The sequence below is a fragment of the Dunckerocampus dactyliophorus genome, chromosome 5 (assembly GCF_027744805.1).
Source record: "Dunckerocampus dactyliophorus isolate RoL2022-P2 chromosome 5, RoL_Ddac_1.1, whole genome shotgun sequence".
NCBI lineage: Eukaryota > Metazoa > Chordata > Actinopteri > Syngnathiformes > Syngnathidae > Dunckerocampus > Dunckerocampus dactyliophorus.
The window spans coordinates 7,604,821-7,625,619 of NC_072823.1; the positions used below are offsets into that span (position 1 = coordinate 7,604,821).

The window sequence follows — 20,799 nt, forward strand, 5'->3', positions numbered from 1 at the left end:
AATAAAACTAAAACGTTGAAAAAAGGAGTCAGTAATGAGTAGCTGCGCCATTCTTGGTAATCGGCAGAAAAATTGGTTTGTGAATGCTCGATGCCAGTGTTTCCAGGAGGCTAGTGGGAATGTTGCTCCAGGTGGTGAAGATGGCTTCATGGGGGACATCCACTGTCTGGAACTTATGTCCATTTTTGTAAACTTCCCTTGCCATCCATCCTCAAAAGTTCTCAATTGGATTTAGATCAGGGGAACATGCAGGCTGGTCCAAAAGAGTGAGTTTATTCCTCTGGAAGAAGTCCTTTGTCAGGCGGGCATTACAGCGTTGTCCTGTTGAAAAAAACAGTCATTACCACAAAGACGAGGGCCTTCAGTCATAAGGGATGCCCCCTGCAACATCTTCACATAGCCAGCTGTCATTTGACACCCCAGCACAACTTAAAGCTCCATGGTTCCGTTGGAGGATCCTGATGGTGCCCCCCCACTGTGCTGTGTGGAAAACATCTCAGGTGGGATCTCCTTGTCAAGCAAGTAGCTTTGGAAGCCATCAGGACTATCAAGGTTACACTTTTCCCATCAGAGAATAAAACTTCCCTCCACCTTTCATTGGCCCATGTTTGGTGCTCTCCTGCAAAATCCAAGCGGGCAATTTTGTGGCCTTGAAGGAGACAAGGCCTTTGAAGACCTTTTTTTTCTTCTTAAAAGCCTTCTCTGGCAGATACTGTCTGGTGGTTATTGGACAGCATTCGGCACCAGTAACAAACTTCATTTGGGCCGAGGGCTCAGGGCCGGTGTTTTTATTTAATTAAAAAAAAAATTGGCTCTACCACTATTTTGTTCCATAAGCCTCAGGATGTTTGACGAAGTTTTAAATGACTGTCTTTTTGCGTCCAACCTCAGCAGCAATGGCGCGCTGCGAGAGGCCTCGCTTTTGCAGCTCAACAATCCCACCGTGTTCAAAGGGAGAAAGCCTTTTTTGCCTTTGCCGTCAAGAGATCATGACGGTGTGATTACCTGGCACAAAATCACATTCAATCCACATTTTTGCCAAGATTTTGCTTTTTAATGACTGTGCTTCTCTGTTTCCCTTTAATGCTTGTTTGCAATGAATTGATGATTCTAAACATTTTTAGTCTCCCTCCCAATTCTTCTTCTTGCATTTTGAACCTCTTCTTTGAGATCCAACAGTGCAAAGAAGAAACAAAAGGTACTGATAATGGTTTGACTCAGCAGAGTCCTGGCAGGGATGAGATTGGATCCTAAACCGTGCTGATGTCACAGCTCAATGATTGGGAAGTGGAAAACTGAAGTAAAAAAAAAAAGACGAGCGCTTGGGGTACGGAAAAAGTACAGGCCAGGAACCGCTAAATGTTGCGTTTAACAATGGAAGAATACTGATGAGTACATTCATGCCTGAAACATTTCTAGTCCTTAGTAAGTGAAAACAAGACTTGTTTGACTTGTTATGCATTGTTGTGATGAAATACAAAAGCAGTATCATTCCATTGGAAGTGATATTTTGGCACAGCTGGATACAACTTTAGTGTCTAAGGGTGTAATCATGCCATGCTAGACTTGGGCACAAGACCCCCTCCATCTCCCTTTAAACCCTCCCTTGTATTTATTGCTTGATGATGAATTGTGTCAGTTTAATTGGATACTCTTAATTGTCTGTAGGTATAAATGTGAGTGTGAATGGTTGTTTGTCTGTATGTGCCCTGCGATTGGCTGGCGACCAGTCCAGGTCGTACCCCGCATCACATCCAAATACAGCTGGGTTAGGCTCCAGCATACCCATGACCCTTCTCCCATTTTTGCTGTTTTGCTTTTGAAATTTTCCAAATATTTCAACATTCTTCAAAAATAATCTTTGTAAATTTTCTTCTTGTAATATTTTGACTTTAATTCCATAATGTTATAACTTTTCTCCAACCCAATTTTCCAAAAATTACGTTATACTTTTTTCCTTCTCATAATATTACAACTTTAAAAAAAAATTACATCTTTTCTATTTAATATTTCAGCTTAATGCTACTAAAATGATGTTATATTTTCTCATAATATTATGATGTTCTCATAAAATTCTGACTTTCTCGTTAAAATTACGTTTTTGTTGTAATATTTTTACTTTATTCTTGTAAAATTACTGCTGTTTAAGTTTTTCCAACTATCTCAACTTTCTTCTTGTAAATTTTGTTGTCATAATATTGTGATTTTATTCCCATAATGTTATAACCTTTCCCCAACCTAATTAAAAAAAAATTACAACTTTATTTTTTATTCATAGTTTTTCTTTCTCATAATATTGCGACTTAAATAACATCTTTTTAAAAATATATATTTCAGCTCTATGCTACTAAAATGATTTTATATTTCCTCATAATATTACGTTATTGTCGTAAAATTCCAACCTTTCCTCATAAAATTACATTTTTCATTCAATTACAGTGTTTTTTTTCCTGAATATTTTGACTTTATTCTTGTAAAAATACTGCTGATTTTAAGTTTTTCTTTTTTTCTTTTGTTTTCTTGTTAAATTCTATTTTTAGAATGTGTTGCGGGCCAATAAAAAAAAAAAAAAAAAAAGTCCCAGACTGGAAAGATTCCCCGGGTCGCACTTTGGACATCCCTGATGTAGCGTCTTTGTGTTTATTTTTCATGATGAATTGTGTGGGTTTTCATGAATAACCTGCGAGGAGCGTTGGCATTACAGTCATTCCATGACTGGATTATGGTATGGTGCCGGGCCCGGGCCCGGGCCCACCTCTTGCACTTGTGGATCTGTGCGCTCACATGAGCAAATAAGGAATAAGGAAGTGGTGGTTGAATTTGTTGAGGTAAAGCATATTTCTGTATGATTTCATTTTCAATATCCCCAAGGTGAAGCCAGGAGGCTGTGCTGCCACAGCCCAGTCCGGAGCGTTGTGTCTGGAGGAATGTGTCAGCTGCCTGTCACTATTTGTCGCTATGACAGGCTTCAAGCCGTGTTGTTTGAGGACGGGCTTCATCCCGTCCTATCCCTGCAGGCCTCACTGCTCTGAAAGAGGAACCGCGCTAGGTTTGAAGAAGGCTTGAGTTGCCATGTACACAACACACAAGCCTTCCAGATATTCTCACAATTAGCTTCGGTGCCCTACATTCCTGACCTATGAGGGCGTCCGTGTATTTAGGGCAAGGGTCAGCACAGGTGGCTCAAGCGGTGATTCTCCCTGCTGCGCTATGCTTGCTACGTACTGGAAAAGAGAAGACGCATCCGAGGAAGGATGGCGGTGGTGAGGTCTCCTTGAAGCATCAGGCTGGCATGGCTAAGAGCAGTGTTCTGCACATAATGAACTCCTTGACATTCCTGGTTTTCATGGCTAATACGCCTAAAAAAAAAAAAAGTCAAGCTGTCTTTGAACCATTTGGACTACAGCACGGGTGTTCAAATGTTTTCCAGTGACGGACACATAGTGGAAAATGAAAGGATGCAACTTTGCCACTTTGATATTTTGTAAGAAGTTTTCTATATTTCAAGAAAAAACTACATCTTAGCTTTGTGGTAAAGGTGAAAATGCCTATTAGTATCAACTTCGCTCTTTGCTCTTTTTTTCCCTGTTTTTGCTGTTTTTTTATTTTTTATTTTCCAAATATTTCAACGTTGTTGTGTAAATTTTCTTCTCGGAATGTTATGACTAAATTCCTGAAATATTTTGACTTTATTCCTATAATATTAGAACTTTTTTCTCAACCTAATTTTTCAAAAATTACAAACTTATTTTGTTTTGTTTCTCATCATACTATGATTTTTTTCCCCTTAATATTTCAGAAATGACATTTTTCCTCATTATGATTTTATTCCTGCAAAGTTGCAGCTTTTTTTCTTATGACTTTTTTTACTTTACTTATTTTTACTTATTTACTTATATATACTTATATATAAAATTTTATATTTTTTTTACTTTAATCCCATAAAATTACATCTGTTAAAATAAAAAATCAATTTTCAAATTATTTACCAATTATCTTCTTGTAATCCTAGCTTTATTCCCATAATATTTTGACTTTATTCCCATAATATTATAACTTTTTCCCCAAACTAATTTTCCAAAATTTACAACTTTTTTGGTATGTTTTTCATCATATTCACATTTAAAAAGTTATGTTTTTGTCTTTAATATTTACATTTTATGCTACTAAAATGTTATTTTCCCTCATATTATGACATTATTCCTGTAGAATTTCTTGTTAGATGACTATTTTCTCCTAATATTAATAATTTGAATATTTTTGTAGTTAGAGCATAGATAACCTGTTTGTCACTTTCTAAATACGGGTTTTAACATTTTTAGAGTCCTCTAGACATGAAGGCTGAATCCCAATTCTACCCCTTATCTTAGCCCTTACCCTTAGGTTTTGCACGTTCACAAGAATCAAATGGTGTCCCAATTCTCCTTAAATCAAGGGGTAAGGGTTAAGTGCTGAGGTGTGTACAGCCCTCGAAACCAAGTGTGGTCGCGAACTGGACTTGAAATGGAGGGGTAAGCGGAGTTTATTTGGATACCACGCTCCAGCAGCACAGCGGAGGCCAAAAGAAGCATATAAATGTAAGTAATTAAGCATAATTATTGATTTCCACAGTAACGTCACTCATGTTTTATTATATATTCAATCATTTGCTACTTCACGTAAATATTTGCCATGTTTTCAATTGTTGGTTGTCGCTAGTTATAACTAGCCAGCTAACACTGATATCTAACTTCACCGCAATCTGCTGCATTTTTATAAATGATTAGATAACGACCACATTAGCCAGTTAATTGTAAGTTGTATTTTAAAATCACTTGCTCGCTCGCCAGCGAGGCGAATCTCCATTACTGAACTGTACTGTGACATTTGCGTTTTATATGATCTAATCACTCATCTAACGCATTACATCGTAGTGAAGTCTGTTTGCTGTGAATTATAGCCACCCTAGTCCACCAACAATTCTCGTGGTGAGATAAACATGTCAATCAATATAGCCATGTGGCGACAGCACACCAGGTTTATTCAACTTTTGGAATCTAACGTTTATCTGTTTTTTTTTTTTTTTACCATCACTTTTTGTTTTCAGCACACTACTACTATACTACTGTTAGTGTTATGATTGTATTTACAGTGAGTTAATCGTTGTAGGCCATCAATCATGCATATGTGGCATTCCTGCAGGAGATGCTGAGCCAACTGAAGTCAGCCCTCTGCTGCACCACAGAGCACTCCAGGACCATTCAAAAGCTGCAATCCTAGCATGGAAAAGTAAAATCCAACAAAAATGCCATTCTGGATTTTCTTACAAAAGATTTTGAGTGAGAACATCGACAGGGGTAGACCGAGGCCCAAACAGGGAGGTTTATAAACCGTGTCCTTTCCTTCTGAAATACTAGTAGAGTTAGGCTAGTTGAGTTCGTCTCTGAGGTTAATCTGGTAAACCATTGCCGTTACATCACAACAACTTCAGCAAGATGTCTGATTTGTCTGGCCTCATGAAAGAAACAATGGTGTCTTTGTGAAAAAGGGCGGAACAATCAGCACCATGGGTACGGACCAATGAAGCTGCCACACAGTTGTGTTTTGGGGACATGCATGCGGAAGAGTCTTAGGGATAATCCAACTGAAGTTTTGTGTGACAAATAGGTTGAGACGAGGGTATTTTATGCAAATTCGACCAAGACCTGCGAATTATGCGCGGCTTCGCAACTTTGTCCAATACCCGCAACTTCTCCCCACATTTTGGCCAATGGAATTTTTTTATTTTATTTATTTTATTTTTTTCAACTTTCTTTTTATATAATCTTTGTATATTTTCTTCTCATAATATTATGACTTTATTCCCATAATATTGTAACTTTTCCCTATTACTTTATATGTTTTATTTTTTTGTTTTGTTAAATTACAACTTTAAAAAAAGACAAACAATTGAAATAAAAAAAAATCTTTAATATTTCCACCTTTATGTTACTAAAATTACATTATTTTTTTTTTAGTTTTTCCTCATCAGAATACAACTCTTTTTTTAAAAAATCTTAATATTTTGACTTTATTCTAGTAAACGTACAACTATTGTTTCCATTTCTGCTGTTTTATTTTCCAACTATTGTGTGTGTGTGTGTGTGTGAGTGTTATTATTATTAACAATAATAATATTAATAATAATAATATTTATTATTATTATATGTTGTTTTATTATATAACTTTCTTTTTCTTCTCATATTTATGACTCTATTCCCATAACATTTTTCTGCAACCTTATTTTCCAAAAATGACAACTTTTTTTTGTTGTTTTGTGAGTTTCACATAATATTACAACTTAAAAAACAAACATTTGTCTTTTAATGTTTCTTCAACTCTATACTACTGAAATTATTTTTCCTCATAATGCGTATTTATTTTTGTTAACTTTTTTCTTGTTAGAATCCCACTTTTTTTCATGTCTGCTGTTTTTTTAAATACATTTTTCAACTATTTATACATTTTGTTTTGTTATTTTTATTATGTATGTGTGTTATTATTTAACTTTCTTCTTGTAAAATTCTCGTAATTATGACTTTATTCTCGTAACATTAACATTTTTTCCACAACCTAATTTTCTAAAAAAAATGACAACTTTATTCATTTTTTTGTTTGTTTCTCATAATATTACAACTTAAAAACATTTTTTGCTTTAATATTTCAACTTTATGCTACTACAAATTTTATTTTTTTTCTCCTATTACGACATTATTCTGGTGAAATTAGAACTTTTTCTTGTTGGATTACAACTTGATCTAATTAAAACTTGCAGGAGCAGCAACATGTAACAATATATCAACTATTTATTGCTTTTAACTCATAACTCAGACCCCCTTCCGGTTCCTGTGTACAGCGCTAAGCCGTCTGGGTAATGTAGTATGCTGTATAAACATTTACCAGCACACCCACGTCCTCATGTCCTTGTTTACCATGACAGAGATGTGGCCGTGTGATGAGATTCTCTCATCTCGTCGTCTCTCATCTACCAATATCAAGTGTTCTCAATGAATGCTGGGTAAAATACGTGCAATTGTCGTATTTTGTATAAGTAGCTCATAACACTAACCCACTACTAGACGGCATGCAAGTTTTGATTAGCAACCACGTAAGATAACTTTGGCCCTTCCGTTCCTTCTGTTTGGCAACACTCAGCCGTGTTATTGGAAAAAATCAGCCTCAAAACATTGCAACTTTTGTCGCAACTTTTTGAAAAAGCTGCCGAGGATTCCGACATTTTAGCCTGCGACCGTCCCCAAAAAAAACCTCCCGTGAAAGCCCCTTGTGTCTAATTGATTAGAGGTTAAACATGCAAGAGTGTCCTTTGTGTGAGTAATTGGAGGAATAAAAACGCCACATACCAGACACAGGAGGACAATGATAAAATGGGGACAGCAGTTTTTTTCTTTTGTTAATCGGCCACTGCCAGCTGACCATCCATTCACTGTGGCAGGTGCTGTGGGATCTGCGAGAGAGACAGCGCTCTGACATCCTTGAGAACATCCTGCTTTCCAGGTTATTCCCTTGGTACCTGTAGTGTGTTACACGCACACACAGCCAATGATAGGCATTGTGTCTTGGAGTAACATCATTGTATGATGCAAATAATAATAATAATTAAAAAAAAAATATTGTTACAAATTACCCATCGTTATTGACATGTAGACGACATTGATCGAATGATCTTCAAGTGGGCAGTAAAAGTAAAGCGGAACTTCCAAGTTCCACCGCAGTCCGTATGGGTTTCTGTCATGTAATCATTTCAATAGAATTCATCTGCCATCACAAGATGTTTATTAACCGGACAGTCAACAGGCTTAACCATCATTCAAGGGTAACAAAAAACACTTTTTAACTACTTAAGATTCTGGGGATTTTTTCGGCTAAAATGTTTTTTTTTTTTTTTTCTGGGGTTGGCTTATATTTTTTCCGGAAACAAATGTGCCTTCAAAATAACTAGTTTGGAAGTATGGACTGGAAAACACACTGGTGCCATTGATGGTAAAATTTGACAATGATATTACAATGTGTACAAAATGTATTATGGTGTATGGTTCCACCCGGAGTATGCACTGTATACACTCCTCCCTCATGAACATTGCTGCCTCACTCTATCGCCATTTTCCAAAAATGATGTATCATGGTTGAATATGCATTATTAGTAAAAAAAAATAAAAATAAAAAAAAGGCATATTTAAGCAAATTGTATGTATCCTTAAATAAATATAAGGCATTCAGAAGATGTGATATTTTGTGTAATATCTGTGACTTGTGTGCGCCTTTTAAGAGGCGGGGCCCGGAAAGTGCCGTTTGTGACGTCAGCTATCTGTAGTTGACTGCTGAGTGCTAGCATAGTTAGTGAATTGTGGCTGAGAGCTGCTCCTGAGAGAATGTTCACTGCATGTGTGTTCTCTGCTTGTTAATAAAGCTATTGAAGTGCAGCGTGAGTCTCTCCCTAACCACAAGCAGCACCATTACAGTAGTATTCTACACTGTCCAGTAGGTGTCAGTAATGTTACATTAATGAGACAATAGCCATCAGTAGGCCTGTCACGATAACAAATGTTGCTGGTCGATAATTGTTCTATAAATTGTCGGCGATAATTGATAATATCGAATTAATTTTTGTGTCACGTCACATTTGAAACACTAGATGGTTCTCAAGTATAGTGTATAGTGTGTGAAATTGCCTATTGTGACACTTAGTCGGTGAGGAAGAGGTAACTCTTTATTTTGCAAGCTGAGGAACAACCCAGCTCACAATGAACTTCTCAACCCCATGGAAATCGAGGTCACCACTTCACATACCATCCGGCTTAGAAACTATGACTTTCGCAGTATCCACTCGGTATGTAGCTCTCACCTCCAAATACTGGGACAAAGAGGCTGAATAGCTGACAGGACGTTCGCTCTGTCCGTTCATTCCACTATCGAAAAAATGCGCACAGACACATGCAGAGTGAACCCTCGTCATCCAGCCTGTGTGGTACAGCGAGATGAGTTAATGGAACAGGCATACGTATATGCTGCATGTCAATTTATCGAGGCGTCCAAATTACCTCGTTTTTTTTCTATCGTTCGATTAATCGATTTACCGATTATCGTGACAGGCCTAGCCACCAGGAAGTACGCGGTCAATGCTAATGTGTGAGTCTATCTTTTATATGTCTTATGTCTTATTTTCTATTATGTCTACTATAAGAGTGTACAGTAGATGTGTTGTTTCATGTCTAGATGGCTCTAATGTTAAAAAGCACATTTAGAAGGTCAAACAGGTTTTTGATGCTCTAACTACAAAAATGTTCAGTTTACTGTACATAGGAGTCCTATTTTGCAGAAATTCACTCATCACGGTCAGGTCTGGAGCCGATTAACTGCCATAAACGCAGGATTACTGTACAGTATATAGAATAGATAAAATTCTGTATTCTAAAAGAGAGATGGATTTATGATAAAGCCTGCATCATAAAAATGTGGCGGTTTTGGGATTGAAAGTTGACGGGTTGAAGAAAAATGTGCATGTTGTTGTTGTGCTGGTTTATTTCTAATGAAAAAAGTCAGTTTTTATTGGGAAATGACACCTGTTTCAATTCAAGAGTTTTATTGTCATATGCAATGAAATTCTTGTTTTGTTCATTCTCCCAAAAAGAAAGAAAACACAAGAAAAAGAATAAGAACATAAGAAACATTAATACAAATAAATTAAGCAACAGAAGAGACATGAATGCCAATGAATGAATGAATGAATGAATGAATGAATGAATGAATAAATAAATAAATAAATAGAGTTATGGGTGTGTGCATGCAGCGTGTGTGAGTGCTTCGTTGAGAAGCCTGATGGCCTGTGGGTAAAAGCTGTTCGCTAGTCTTGTGGTCCTGGACTTCAAACTCCTGTAGCGTCTGCCTGACGGTAGGAGTGTGAATAATGACTGTTGTGGATGTGTGCTGTCCTTGATGAGGTTGTTTGTTCTTCGTAGAATGGGAGATTTATAAATGTCTTGCAGTGAGGGAAGGACTGCCCCAACAATGTGCTGTGAGGTGTTGATCACCCGCTGGAGTGCCTTCCTATCACGTGTTGTACAGTTACCATACCAAACAGTGATGGAGGCGGTAAGGACACTTTCGATAGTGCACCTATAGAAGCAACTAAGGATTGTGGTGGACATGCCAAATTTCCTCAGTTTTCTCAGGAAGTACAGTCTCCTTTGGGACTTCTTCAGAATTTGTTGGGTGTTGTGAGACCAGGTGAGGTCCGCGCTGATGTATGTTCCAAGGAACTTGAAGGTTTTCATCCTCTCCACCTCAGTCTCATCAATAAACAGGGGTCTATGTGGCCCCTTTTCCCTTGTTCTTGGGTCAATGATCATCTCCTTGGTCTTATCTGTGTTGAGAATGAGATTGTTATCACGACACCAAGCTATGAGGTCCGCCACCTCTCTTCTGTATGATGTTTCAACACCACCAGTGATCAGGCCGATGACTTTAGTGTCATCCGCAAATTTAATGATGCTGGTGTTGTTCTGGGAGCCCACGCAATCATAGGTGAAGAGCGTGTAGAGGAGCGGACTCAGCACACACCCCTTTCGGGTCCCAGTGCTCACAATTGTTGAGCTGGATGTGCGATTGTGGACTCTGACTGACTGGGGCCTGCCTGTGAGAAAGTTAAACACCCAGTTACAGAGGGAGGGTGACAGGCCAAGTGTGAGGAGCTTATTTGTGAGTTTGTGGGGGCTGACTGTATTAAATGCAGAGCTATAGTCTATAAATAGCATTCTGACATATGTGTCCTGGCCCTGTAGGTGTGAAAGGGCTGTGTGGATGGCAGTGTTGACTGCATCATCAGTGGTTGGTGGAGTACCACAGCATACTGCCCGACAGAGCAAATCCATGCCCGCCCCTGCTGCCAACATGAGAAGTAGACATTTGTAATCTTTGACAGGACAGATTGACCAATGTGATTTTTTTTTTTTTTTAATCCATAATCTGCTTGAGCCTTTGAGTAAATTGACACACATATTCAATTATACACTGATAACTTGGCTTTTCAGGTCATTGCATGTTACAGAGGAATGTTGTAGATAATAATCTTGTTTTTTTACACACGGACAACGAGACTCTTCTAAAGCGCGAGTTTTTCCAGCGATTTCCACATAGTGACAAATGAAAGGATGCAACTTTTTCCGCTTTGATATTTTGTAAAGCAACACACGTACAGGTATATATGCTAAGAAGTTATATACAGTATATTTCAATAAAAAAAATGCATATAACTTTTTCCTCAGCCTAATTTTCCAAGCTTTCCAACTTAATTTGTTGTTTTGTTTGTTTCTCATAACATGAAGCCTCTTGGCCTGGTCAGCATTGCAAATGAGAATCTGTTCTCAATTGCCTTACCTGGATAAATAAAAGATAAATAAATAAATATTATGACTTAAAAAAAAATTCTTTAATATTTCAACTGTATGCTACTAAAATGCTATTATGTTTCCTCACATTACAAATTTATTGTCTTAAAATTGCGACTTTTTTTGTTATTACTTTATTCCTGTAAAATTAGAGCTGTTTTTTCCATTCCTGCTTTTTGTATGTTTTTCACAATATTATGACTTTTAAAAAGTATTTTTTTCTTTAATATTGAAATTTTAAAATTAAGACCTTTTCTCCTTAGATAACAATTTTTTTCTCCTGATATTTTGTGTTTTTTCTTTTATTTTTTTCTGTTTTTCAACTTTTGCTGCTGTCTTTTTTTAGTTTTCTTGTTAAATTATATTTTTAGAATGTGCCGTAATTTTATTCTCAAAGTTGTTATAGATGTTTTTTCCATTTCTGATGTTTTTTTTTTTTTTTTTAATTTTACAATTAATTCGACTTTCTTTGTAAGTGTTCTTCTCACAATTATGACCTTATTCCCATAATATTGTGAAATTCTTGTATCTATCAATTTTTCCTCAACCTAATTTTCCAAGATTTACAGCTTTAGTTGTTTTGCTTGTCTCTCATATTACAAATAAAAAAAATTTCCTTAATATTAACTTTGACCTTATATATCCTCCAGCATTATTCTCGCAAATTACTTTGTCTCATTAGATTACAACTTTTTTTTTCTTAATATTTTGACTTTATTCTTGTAAAATGACAGCAGATTGTTACTTTTTTTTATGTTGCTGTTTTTTTTTAGTTTTCTTGTTTTTTTTTTTTTTTAATGTGCGGCGGGCCAATAAAAAAGCAGCCACGGGCTGCAAATGTTCGCCGGGCCGCACTTTGGACAGCTCTGGCTTAAGGGAACCAATGTAAGTCTTCATTTAGAGTCGCCAATTAACCTAACATGCATGTTTTTGCACGGGGAGAGCATGCAAACTCCACACAGAGATGGTGGGTTTGGCCCACCTCCCGGACCAGAAAAGTGTCGTTTCAGCAACTTGAAAAAAATGCCATTTCATGACAGGATTCGAACCCGGCTCTTCCAGATCTCCTGACTGTGTGGCCAAGATGGTAATCACTAACCACTGTGTGGCTGTTAGGCTGTTAAAACAACAAAAAAAACATGTAAATTTAAAATGTTTTAAATTTGTAAAAAAAAAAAAAAAATATATATATATATATATATATATATATATATATATATAATTTATTTATTAATTTTTTTTTACTTTGGAAAATGTGGGTTCCAGTTGAGACCTTTGGAGAACACCTGATGTAGGGGTTAAGAGTTGTCTGACGCTTCTTACATGTGGCTGAGTGTCAAATTTACAGGCCGCTTACACCAGTGATGGCCGGTGGAAGTTGTGTGTTCCTCAAAGTTACCAACAGAAATTTAACTCGGGCGTATCAGCGACTGGGTTATTACGACACCACAAAACTGCTGGAACACATTTACACAAAACTGGGTTTTGTGCTGTCATAATTATGGTGTTCAACTCCAATATGTGAAATGCGTCTCTCTTTGTAATGCCATGCTTTGTTACATCACATTTTTGTTTATTATTGATGGTCTGTATAATTGTGACTCAATCGAGGTGGTGTTAAGAGGTTGTTTACGACAGTTAAGTCCCCACTGAAGGCCCAGGTACCAACTGCACTGATCTGCAATGCAATATACAGGCAATGTTGGGGTACTATCGCCAGGCTGAGCAGTAGTCCTGGAAGCAGAAACTACAGTTGTAATAGTCTGATATCCAGCAATACCTTTTTCTTTGGTGTCATTTTTGTGTTCTCCTTTCCCTGCGTACTCGAGCATAAAAAAATGCTGCTGTCTGAGCATAACAAAATGGCGACCGCCATTCAAACTATTTTTCATTTCTGCTGCAACTACTCAATCTGTGCAGGAAACACAATCTGTTCTGCGTATGTGCAAAATGAGTCTACATCTGGTCAGCGGCGACCTATTTTTCAGCAGTCACTTGTCAGGCAACCCAATTTATACCACGCATGTGCAAACTCCGTCATCATTCGTCCAGTTTTACGGCAATTACAGATTGTTCACACACGCGTCAGGCAACACTATTTCCCGACCGGCCGCTCTCTCAGCTATTACTGTGACCATCCCATGACTTTTTCTGTGAAACAGAAACAGGAGGCGGGTAGCTTTGCAAATACCACGAACAGCATAACCAAAATTGTGCAGAGTCAGAATCTCACACATGCTGCCCCCCGCCCCCGAACGAGTTATTCAACTCTGTCTCTCATCCTTTGTGGTTTCTCCTCTTGGCTTCAGGGTATATGGTGAGGCAGATATTGGGGCCTCTGGGGGTGGGGGTTGCTTTTCCTTAAATGTTGGAAAAAAATGAGTCGAGATGCATACACTAAAAATGTGCCAACCATCTTCATGAGTTCAGTAACAGACACAGGAGCACTCATGGACAGCTTTGACTTTACTCAGACAGCCATACTGTACAATAGGGCTGCACAAAAAAGTGTCCAAAAAACTTTTAGCTATTTATCTGTGGCGGTGGGTTGCGGTGGATTGCGGCGGGCGCTGTCATTTCCATGTTAACGGAATTGCCTTGGCCAATAAAAATGGAATCTACCGTTATATTTATAAATAAGGAATCCTAATTCGTGGAAATTTGCATGGTCGGGTCTGGAACCAATTAACTGCTAATGAACAAAGGATTACTTGACACAAAAGTCATCAATTGGTCACTGGTGGTGTGTATTTCTCACTCTGTACATGTTTGCCAGGAAACACGTGCTTGCAAGAGTAAAGAAAATAAAATCAACACCAGAAAAGGTCCGTCTGTCATGTGATACGTGACACAAAGAGCTTCAACTCGGCTGATACTTGGTGGTACTCTTGTTAGCATGAAGTATTTAAGATGACAAAAACGTCAAAGCCTCGAAAAGAGTCGTGCATCCGAGAGCTTGTTCTCACATGGGGACTGCATTCAGGAATGGTAACTCGTTTACTTCCCCCAAAACACTTTTGTATGCAGAAATGATTCTCGGCCGTGTTGATACGGGTGCTATGGTTTGGATACACGGATGGTTCTAAATGTGGACATACAGGTATTACTAGTAATCCCAAAACTGTCTTTCTATGCTGTGTGTGAGAATACACTCACATACACACAGGCCTCTGTACGATCTTAATATCTCGCTCTGATTCAAGAATGACCTCATCCCTCAAGAGCCTGGTCTCAGGTTTCAGACCAACACACCAACCTAGTAGTCTCACACTGAGAAGCACACCATTTTGTGTGCACTTTTACACCTTCTCCTCTCTCTGTCTTATAGTGCTAGCTTTCTTGTCTCACCGGGATTCCATACGTTCTAAACTCTGCTGTAAAAACCGACTTGGCCCATTCAAGTGCATTTTGAAACATCCCAGAGTGTCTGGCTGCTATTTACTGGACTTTAACCACATGGTCCAACTTACACATGCTTTTAACCACCCTGGAGGTGTTCAGCACGCCTGGATCTCCGCTTGTGCAGCTTCAGTGCACTACAATCCAGTATGCACACTTCCTGTCCCTCATTTTTCATGTGTACCCTGTGGGAATTCGGTCAAATAAAAAATCAATGTGTGTTTTTGGTTTCAATTTTACTTATGTTGGCAACCACTTTATGTCAACATCAGTCAGCCAGTCCGAAGGGCGTGGACACAAACACGCTCCATTCATATTTTATTATATTTTGTATGCTTTTTTTCTCATTTTCCACAACCTAAGTTTTGAAAAATTACAACTTTTTTTGTTTTGTTTTTCATAGTGTGACTTACACAGATGTCTTCTTTCTCTAATATTTGAACTTTATGCTACTAAAATTACATTATTTTTCTTCATATTATGTTATTCTCATAAAATAACTTCTCGTTAGATTACGTGTTTCTCTCAATGTTTTTACTTGTCGTTTTTCCAATTTTGCTGTTTTTCTTGTCAAATGTTATTTTTAGAATGTGCCACGGACAAATAAAAAAAAAACAGATGTGGGCTGCAAATGGCCACCAGGCCGCACTTTGTACGCTTGAGAGCCTTACTACTGTACATGCTACTGTATGTGTACGTGGTCAGAAGCTTCCATCCACTCATCGTGTGCATGTCGTGTCACATTGATTTGACCCCGGTCCCCACCCCCACCCCCCACAGTGAAGTACATCCGTGAGGTTTCTCCGCTGTTCAAAAAGCCATCCCTGGTGGCGGATCTGCCGTGGGATGGCGCCCGACCACAGTCCCCCAGCTACAGCGGCAGCGAAGACTCTGGTTCTCCGAAACACAGCAGCTGCTCCTCCAAAGACAGGAAGGTCATCAGCTTGAAGATGTGCTTCATCAGCAGGAACCTGACCATGCCAGACCTGGAAAACAGGTTTGATGTTCATATTCTACAGGGTTTTTCTTTGGCTGCTGCTAGCTGGCATCATCATGTGGAAATGGCAAACATTTTTGTAGCTCTTAATACGCATACATCATTACCAGAACAAACAAACAACGGCTTAGACCAGGGGTGTCCACAGTGCAGTCGGCTTTTTTTGCTCATGACACATTCTAAAAATATCATTTAACAAAAAAAAAATGACAGCAACAAAAATTGGTAAAATCTGCAGTAATTTTACAAGCGTAAAGTCAAAACATTAAGAGAAAAAAGTTGTAATCCAATTAGAAAAAGTCCTAATTTTACCAGAATAATGTCATAAAATTATTTTAGCATAAAGTTGAATTACTGTATTAAAGAAAAGACGTTATTTCTGAAAGTCATAATATTATGAGAAACGAAACAATGAATAAAGTTGTAATTTTTGGAAAATTAGGTTGTTATAATGTTCCAAAAGTTATAATGTTCGAATGTTAGAATGAAGTAAAAATGTTATGGGAATAAAGTCAGAATTATGAGAGGACAATTTACAGGAAGAAAGTTATATAATAATAAAATATATCTAATTAAAATAACACACACAAAACATAAAAAAATAGTTGGAAAATTCAAAAGAGAAAAAAAACAGCAGAAATGGAACATTAAAAAAAAAAGTTTAAAGAGTGAAGTTGAAACTAATGATTGGTGTTTTCACATAAATCACAGAGCTAAGATGCAGTTAAAAAAAAAAAAATATATATATATATATATATATATATATATATAAAATTTATTAGCATCTCTACATGTGTTGCTTAAAAAAAAAATAAAATAAAATAAAAAAAAGTGACAAAGTTGCATTCTTTTATTTTTCACTATGTGACCCTCACTGGAAAAACGTTTGGAAACCCCTGAGTTAGACCAAGCATGCGGCCAATGTTGATTTACCCACTTTCGGAGCATTTTACATCTAATTTCACTTTACTTTTCACTTTCCTTTTCTTTGAAGAGCCTGCCGCAAATTTGGTCAGTGAACAGAAACACAGACGAGTGACCGTTTTCATTTTCAGATTATTGGAGCTGTACTCGCCAGATGGTCAGCACACGGTTGTACTTCGCTGTAAAGATTGCCCCACTGCCAACTCCTGGTTCACTGCCATCCACACCAATATTGCTGCCCTGCTGCCACAGACGCTGACCCACATCAACGCTTACCTGGGAGTCTCTGCCTCGACCGCCACACAGCCTCACCTCAAGCACATTGGGTGGCTGGCTGAGCAGGTATTTTTCAATGACACATTTCATAATTCCTCGAATGCACTGCAATCCTACTGGTGATTTTGTTAGCTGACGGCGTACGAAATCCATCCCGGCTGATTAAATCCCATTTTATCCGTGGTAGTGTTAGTGTGTTGTGTTATATTTGTTTTTTTATTTGGTTCCCCATTAGCGTCTGCTCCGGTGGTTGCTCGTTTTGCTGGGGTCCACCAGTGAAACTGCAGATTACATGAAATGACTTTGTCATGAATAAAAATACAAATTAAAGCTGCGAGCAGCGTTGAACGGGCCTTTGCGGAGAGCATGCACATTCCATTTCCTGTTGCCACTGAGTGGCGCTGAGATGAATTCAGGTGTCGTCTTCATCATATGAACCAATCATGATGAAGATCTGACCTTGTGGAAGTGAGTTATTAATGTTTACAGTTTAGTGATGAATTGTCTAATCATCAAAGGTTGTTGCCGTGCCCCACCCACATCGTATGGAACAGCCTCAAATGCTGTGAAATGTAGCTTCATCCATCTGTCTAGTAGCTGTGATTTTCATTTGGGCTCATTTGGTCAAAGTGCCCACGACTGGTTGATCAAAATACAACCCCTGGTTTTCGCCTAATATTGTCACTGGGAAACAAAATGGCCAACTGGCTGTTGGTTTTGGAACATGGGTTCTTAAGACTTTTTTTTTTTATACATCCTGTCATGATTGACGCCACCATCACATTTTATGACGTTCTGTGAAACTAGTGGCAGGGGCTAATTTTTTCAAACTTTAAAGGGGGCGCTACTGCATGAGTTTTGGGGGTTTGTGTCCGGGACCCCTGGACTTTTTTTTTTGCCAAACCTGATGCGCTTGCAAATTTTGGTTATGCATGTTGAGACCCTCGAAAATGCAAACAAAAAAAAAGTTGCGGAATATATTTAATAAAAAAAATACTTGTATTATACATAGCACTTTCACCTCAGCATGTCGGTGCTCGGGCCCGAATAAATAAATGTATTTTTAAATTATATACCAATTATTTACAAATACAAAATTAAATTATTAATAAAAATGGTAAAAAATAGGCCTGTACAATTTTTATATGTAATGTATTACAATGTAAAAAAAAAAATTGCTTGTTATCACCCAGTCTACTTATGTCGCTGGACAAAGTCACACAAATGTGCAATCAATGGTGAGTTTCACTTTCCATTTTGGTTATGTCAACAACCGCCTACATCATAATAATAAAATAAAATGTATACAGAAATACTGTTAAAAAAATAATATTCAAATAATAAAATAAAATGAAAAATGTTTGACATGCATTCTTTCCAGGCTTTCAAGGGACACATAAAATGATATGGCGGGCCGAATCCGGTGTAGATAAAGCTTTGTCAACACACTCACTGGACGTGTGCACCAAGTGTAAAACTGAAGCGGTACTGAGATGTAGGAGCGCATACAGAACTAAATGAAAGACCACTTCCATGCAGGATGGAAGGAAATACTTCCTCAGTGAGGTTCGCTCTTCATTTCAATGTTGCTGGAAGATCTTGTGTGGCTTCAACAGGATGCGGAGATGGAAGTTTCTGTTGCGTTACACCGTTTCCCGTGGAGTTCAGCTACTCACCACTGTTACTAAGCCGTGTGTGAAGCCAAGCCCTACGTGACTCATTTCCACCACACGACTGTTGATTAGGAAATACGCAGCCCCAACTTGTATTCCAGAGCACAGTAATGACAAGGTGTTAATTGTCCTCAGGTCCAGTTGGAAGGTGGACGGCAGCAGTACAGGCCTGTGGTCCTGGCACTTACAGAAAAGGACATTTTGCTGTTTGAGTCAGTGCCGTGGAGTAGAGAGTCATGGTCCATGCCGCTGCTCACACACCCACTGCTTGCCACAAGGTAGGAACAGCAACACTCTGCCCCAATGTGCACCGTAAAGGCTGCGATTGGTCGGCTTGTAGCACATTATTTCCTGACTCGTTCAGCCCACAGCCCACAGTACAGCCCACCTCTGATTTTTGATCGTTTGCAATAAAAAATGAGAGACATGACATGTGGATTAGTTCCAGCTACAATCACACTCCCCTTCTCTCCTTAATTACCATCGTTTGCTCGTGACAAAGGAAGCTAACAAGCTAAATAAAGGGCGTCTAGAATTTTTCCCCCGAGGGCCACATAGGATGCTAAAGCAACACGTAGATATACTAAGAAGTTATATATATTTCAAGAAAAAAATGCATCTCAGCTTTAAGTTAGAAAACCGATTATTAATATCAACTTCACTCTTTACTCTTTTTTCTCATTGGTATCTGACTTATTTCTCCATATTACTTTGACTTTATTCTCAGAAAATTAGCGCTGTTTTTCCAAAGTATTTCTATTTTCTTCTTGTAATTGTTTTTCCTCATAATATTATGACCTTATTGCCATAATATTATAACTTTCCAACCTAACCTATATCCAACCTAATTAAAAAACAACAACTATATTTTGTTTGTTTTTCATAATATAACGACTTTAAAAAGTATTTTTCTTTAATATTTAATCTTTCTACTATTAAAATGACATTATTCTTCCTCACATTATTCTCGTTAAATTATGGATTTTTTTTGTTATTTTACAACTTTTTTCTTCAATATTTTGACTTTATTCTTGTAAAATGACTGCTGTTTTTTCATTTTTGCTGCTACTGTTTTCTTTGTTTTTTCATTTTTGCTGCTACTGTTTTCTTTGTTTTTTTGTTTTTTTTTTTAGTTTTCTTGTGTTTTTTAGTTTTGTTGTGACGTGCCATGGGCCAACAAAAATCAGCCACGGGCCGTACTTCGGACACCCCTGAGCTAAATAGTCGACCTTGACGAAGAGCTATAAAGGCATGGATGTCCAATTTGCGGCCCAGGGGCCATTTGTGCCCCTGACTTGTTTTCCAGTGGCCAGCAGCACATTGTAGAAATAATACTCACCAAAAAAAACAACAGTACCAAAGGGAAAAATTGAGCAAAGGGCAAAATGTCACAAGAAAAAGCTGCAATGTTGATACCAGTAACTAATAATAAAAAAGCTTTGACTTTTAATCGGTGGCAGGCCGTGCACTTGGTATCTGGGCCTTCAGTGGGGGCTAAAATTCCTTCAATTTTGGCAGGTGGGTGCGTTCACACTTGTCAGTCCGTTTGCTCTGCTAGTAAGGTTCATTTTAACCAAATGGGAGTGTGGGGTCTCAGTCCTCCTGCCAGCGGGCCCTTCATACTTGGTCCCGACTGAGGTGAGTATGAACGCCAACCACACCAACGTACGTCTCCTTGACATTATGTCCGACTCCAACACATAACCTTCTTGCTGTGAGGTGGCAGAACACAATACTGGTCCATTTGCTGAAGCATTTTTCATTTCATCCAATACAGTGACGACATTTCAAAAATGCCAAGCCTATTTTGTTTATTTCGATCCAGATTGGTCCATTCCGGCAGTGCCCGCGGTTCTCCCTCCCAGGGTTCAGACCTGGTGTTTGCCACCCGGACTGGCACAGGGCGGGGCATCGAATCTCACATCTTCCGGGTGGAGACTCACTGGGATCTGTCTTCATGGACCAGAGCCCTGGTGCAAGGTGCACACGCCGCTGCTGAACTCATCAAAGAAGTCTCCATCGGTGAGTGTGGATGCGTGAGAGGAAAAAGAAATGATACCAGGGGAAAATAGTGAGATACTGAGACAGGAGCAGAAGCGTCCATGAT

At 38.2% G+C, this 20,799-nt stretch overlaps 1 protein-coding gene across 1 annotated transcript in view; it reads left to right on the plus strand.

Moving 5' to 3' along the window:
- sntb2 (syntrophin, beta 2) overlaps positions 1–20,799 on the plus strand; it is a 29,137-nt gene that overhangs the window by 1,717 nt on the left and 6,621 nt on the right. Inside the window, exons 2-5 of the mRNA XM_054776399.1 lie at positions 15,603–15,819; positions 16,875–17,085; positions 18,828–18,970; positions 20,518–20,714. Coding sequence (XP_054632374.1) covers positions 15,603–15,819; positions 16,875–17,085; positions 18,828–18,970; positions 20,518–20,714 — 768 coding nt within the window. The remainder of the gene's footprint in view (positions 1–15,602; positions 15,820–16,874; positions 17,086–18,827; positions 18,971–20,517; positions 20,715–20,799) is intronic.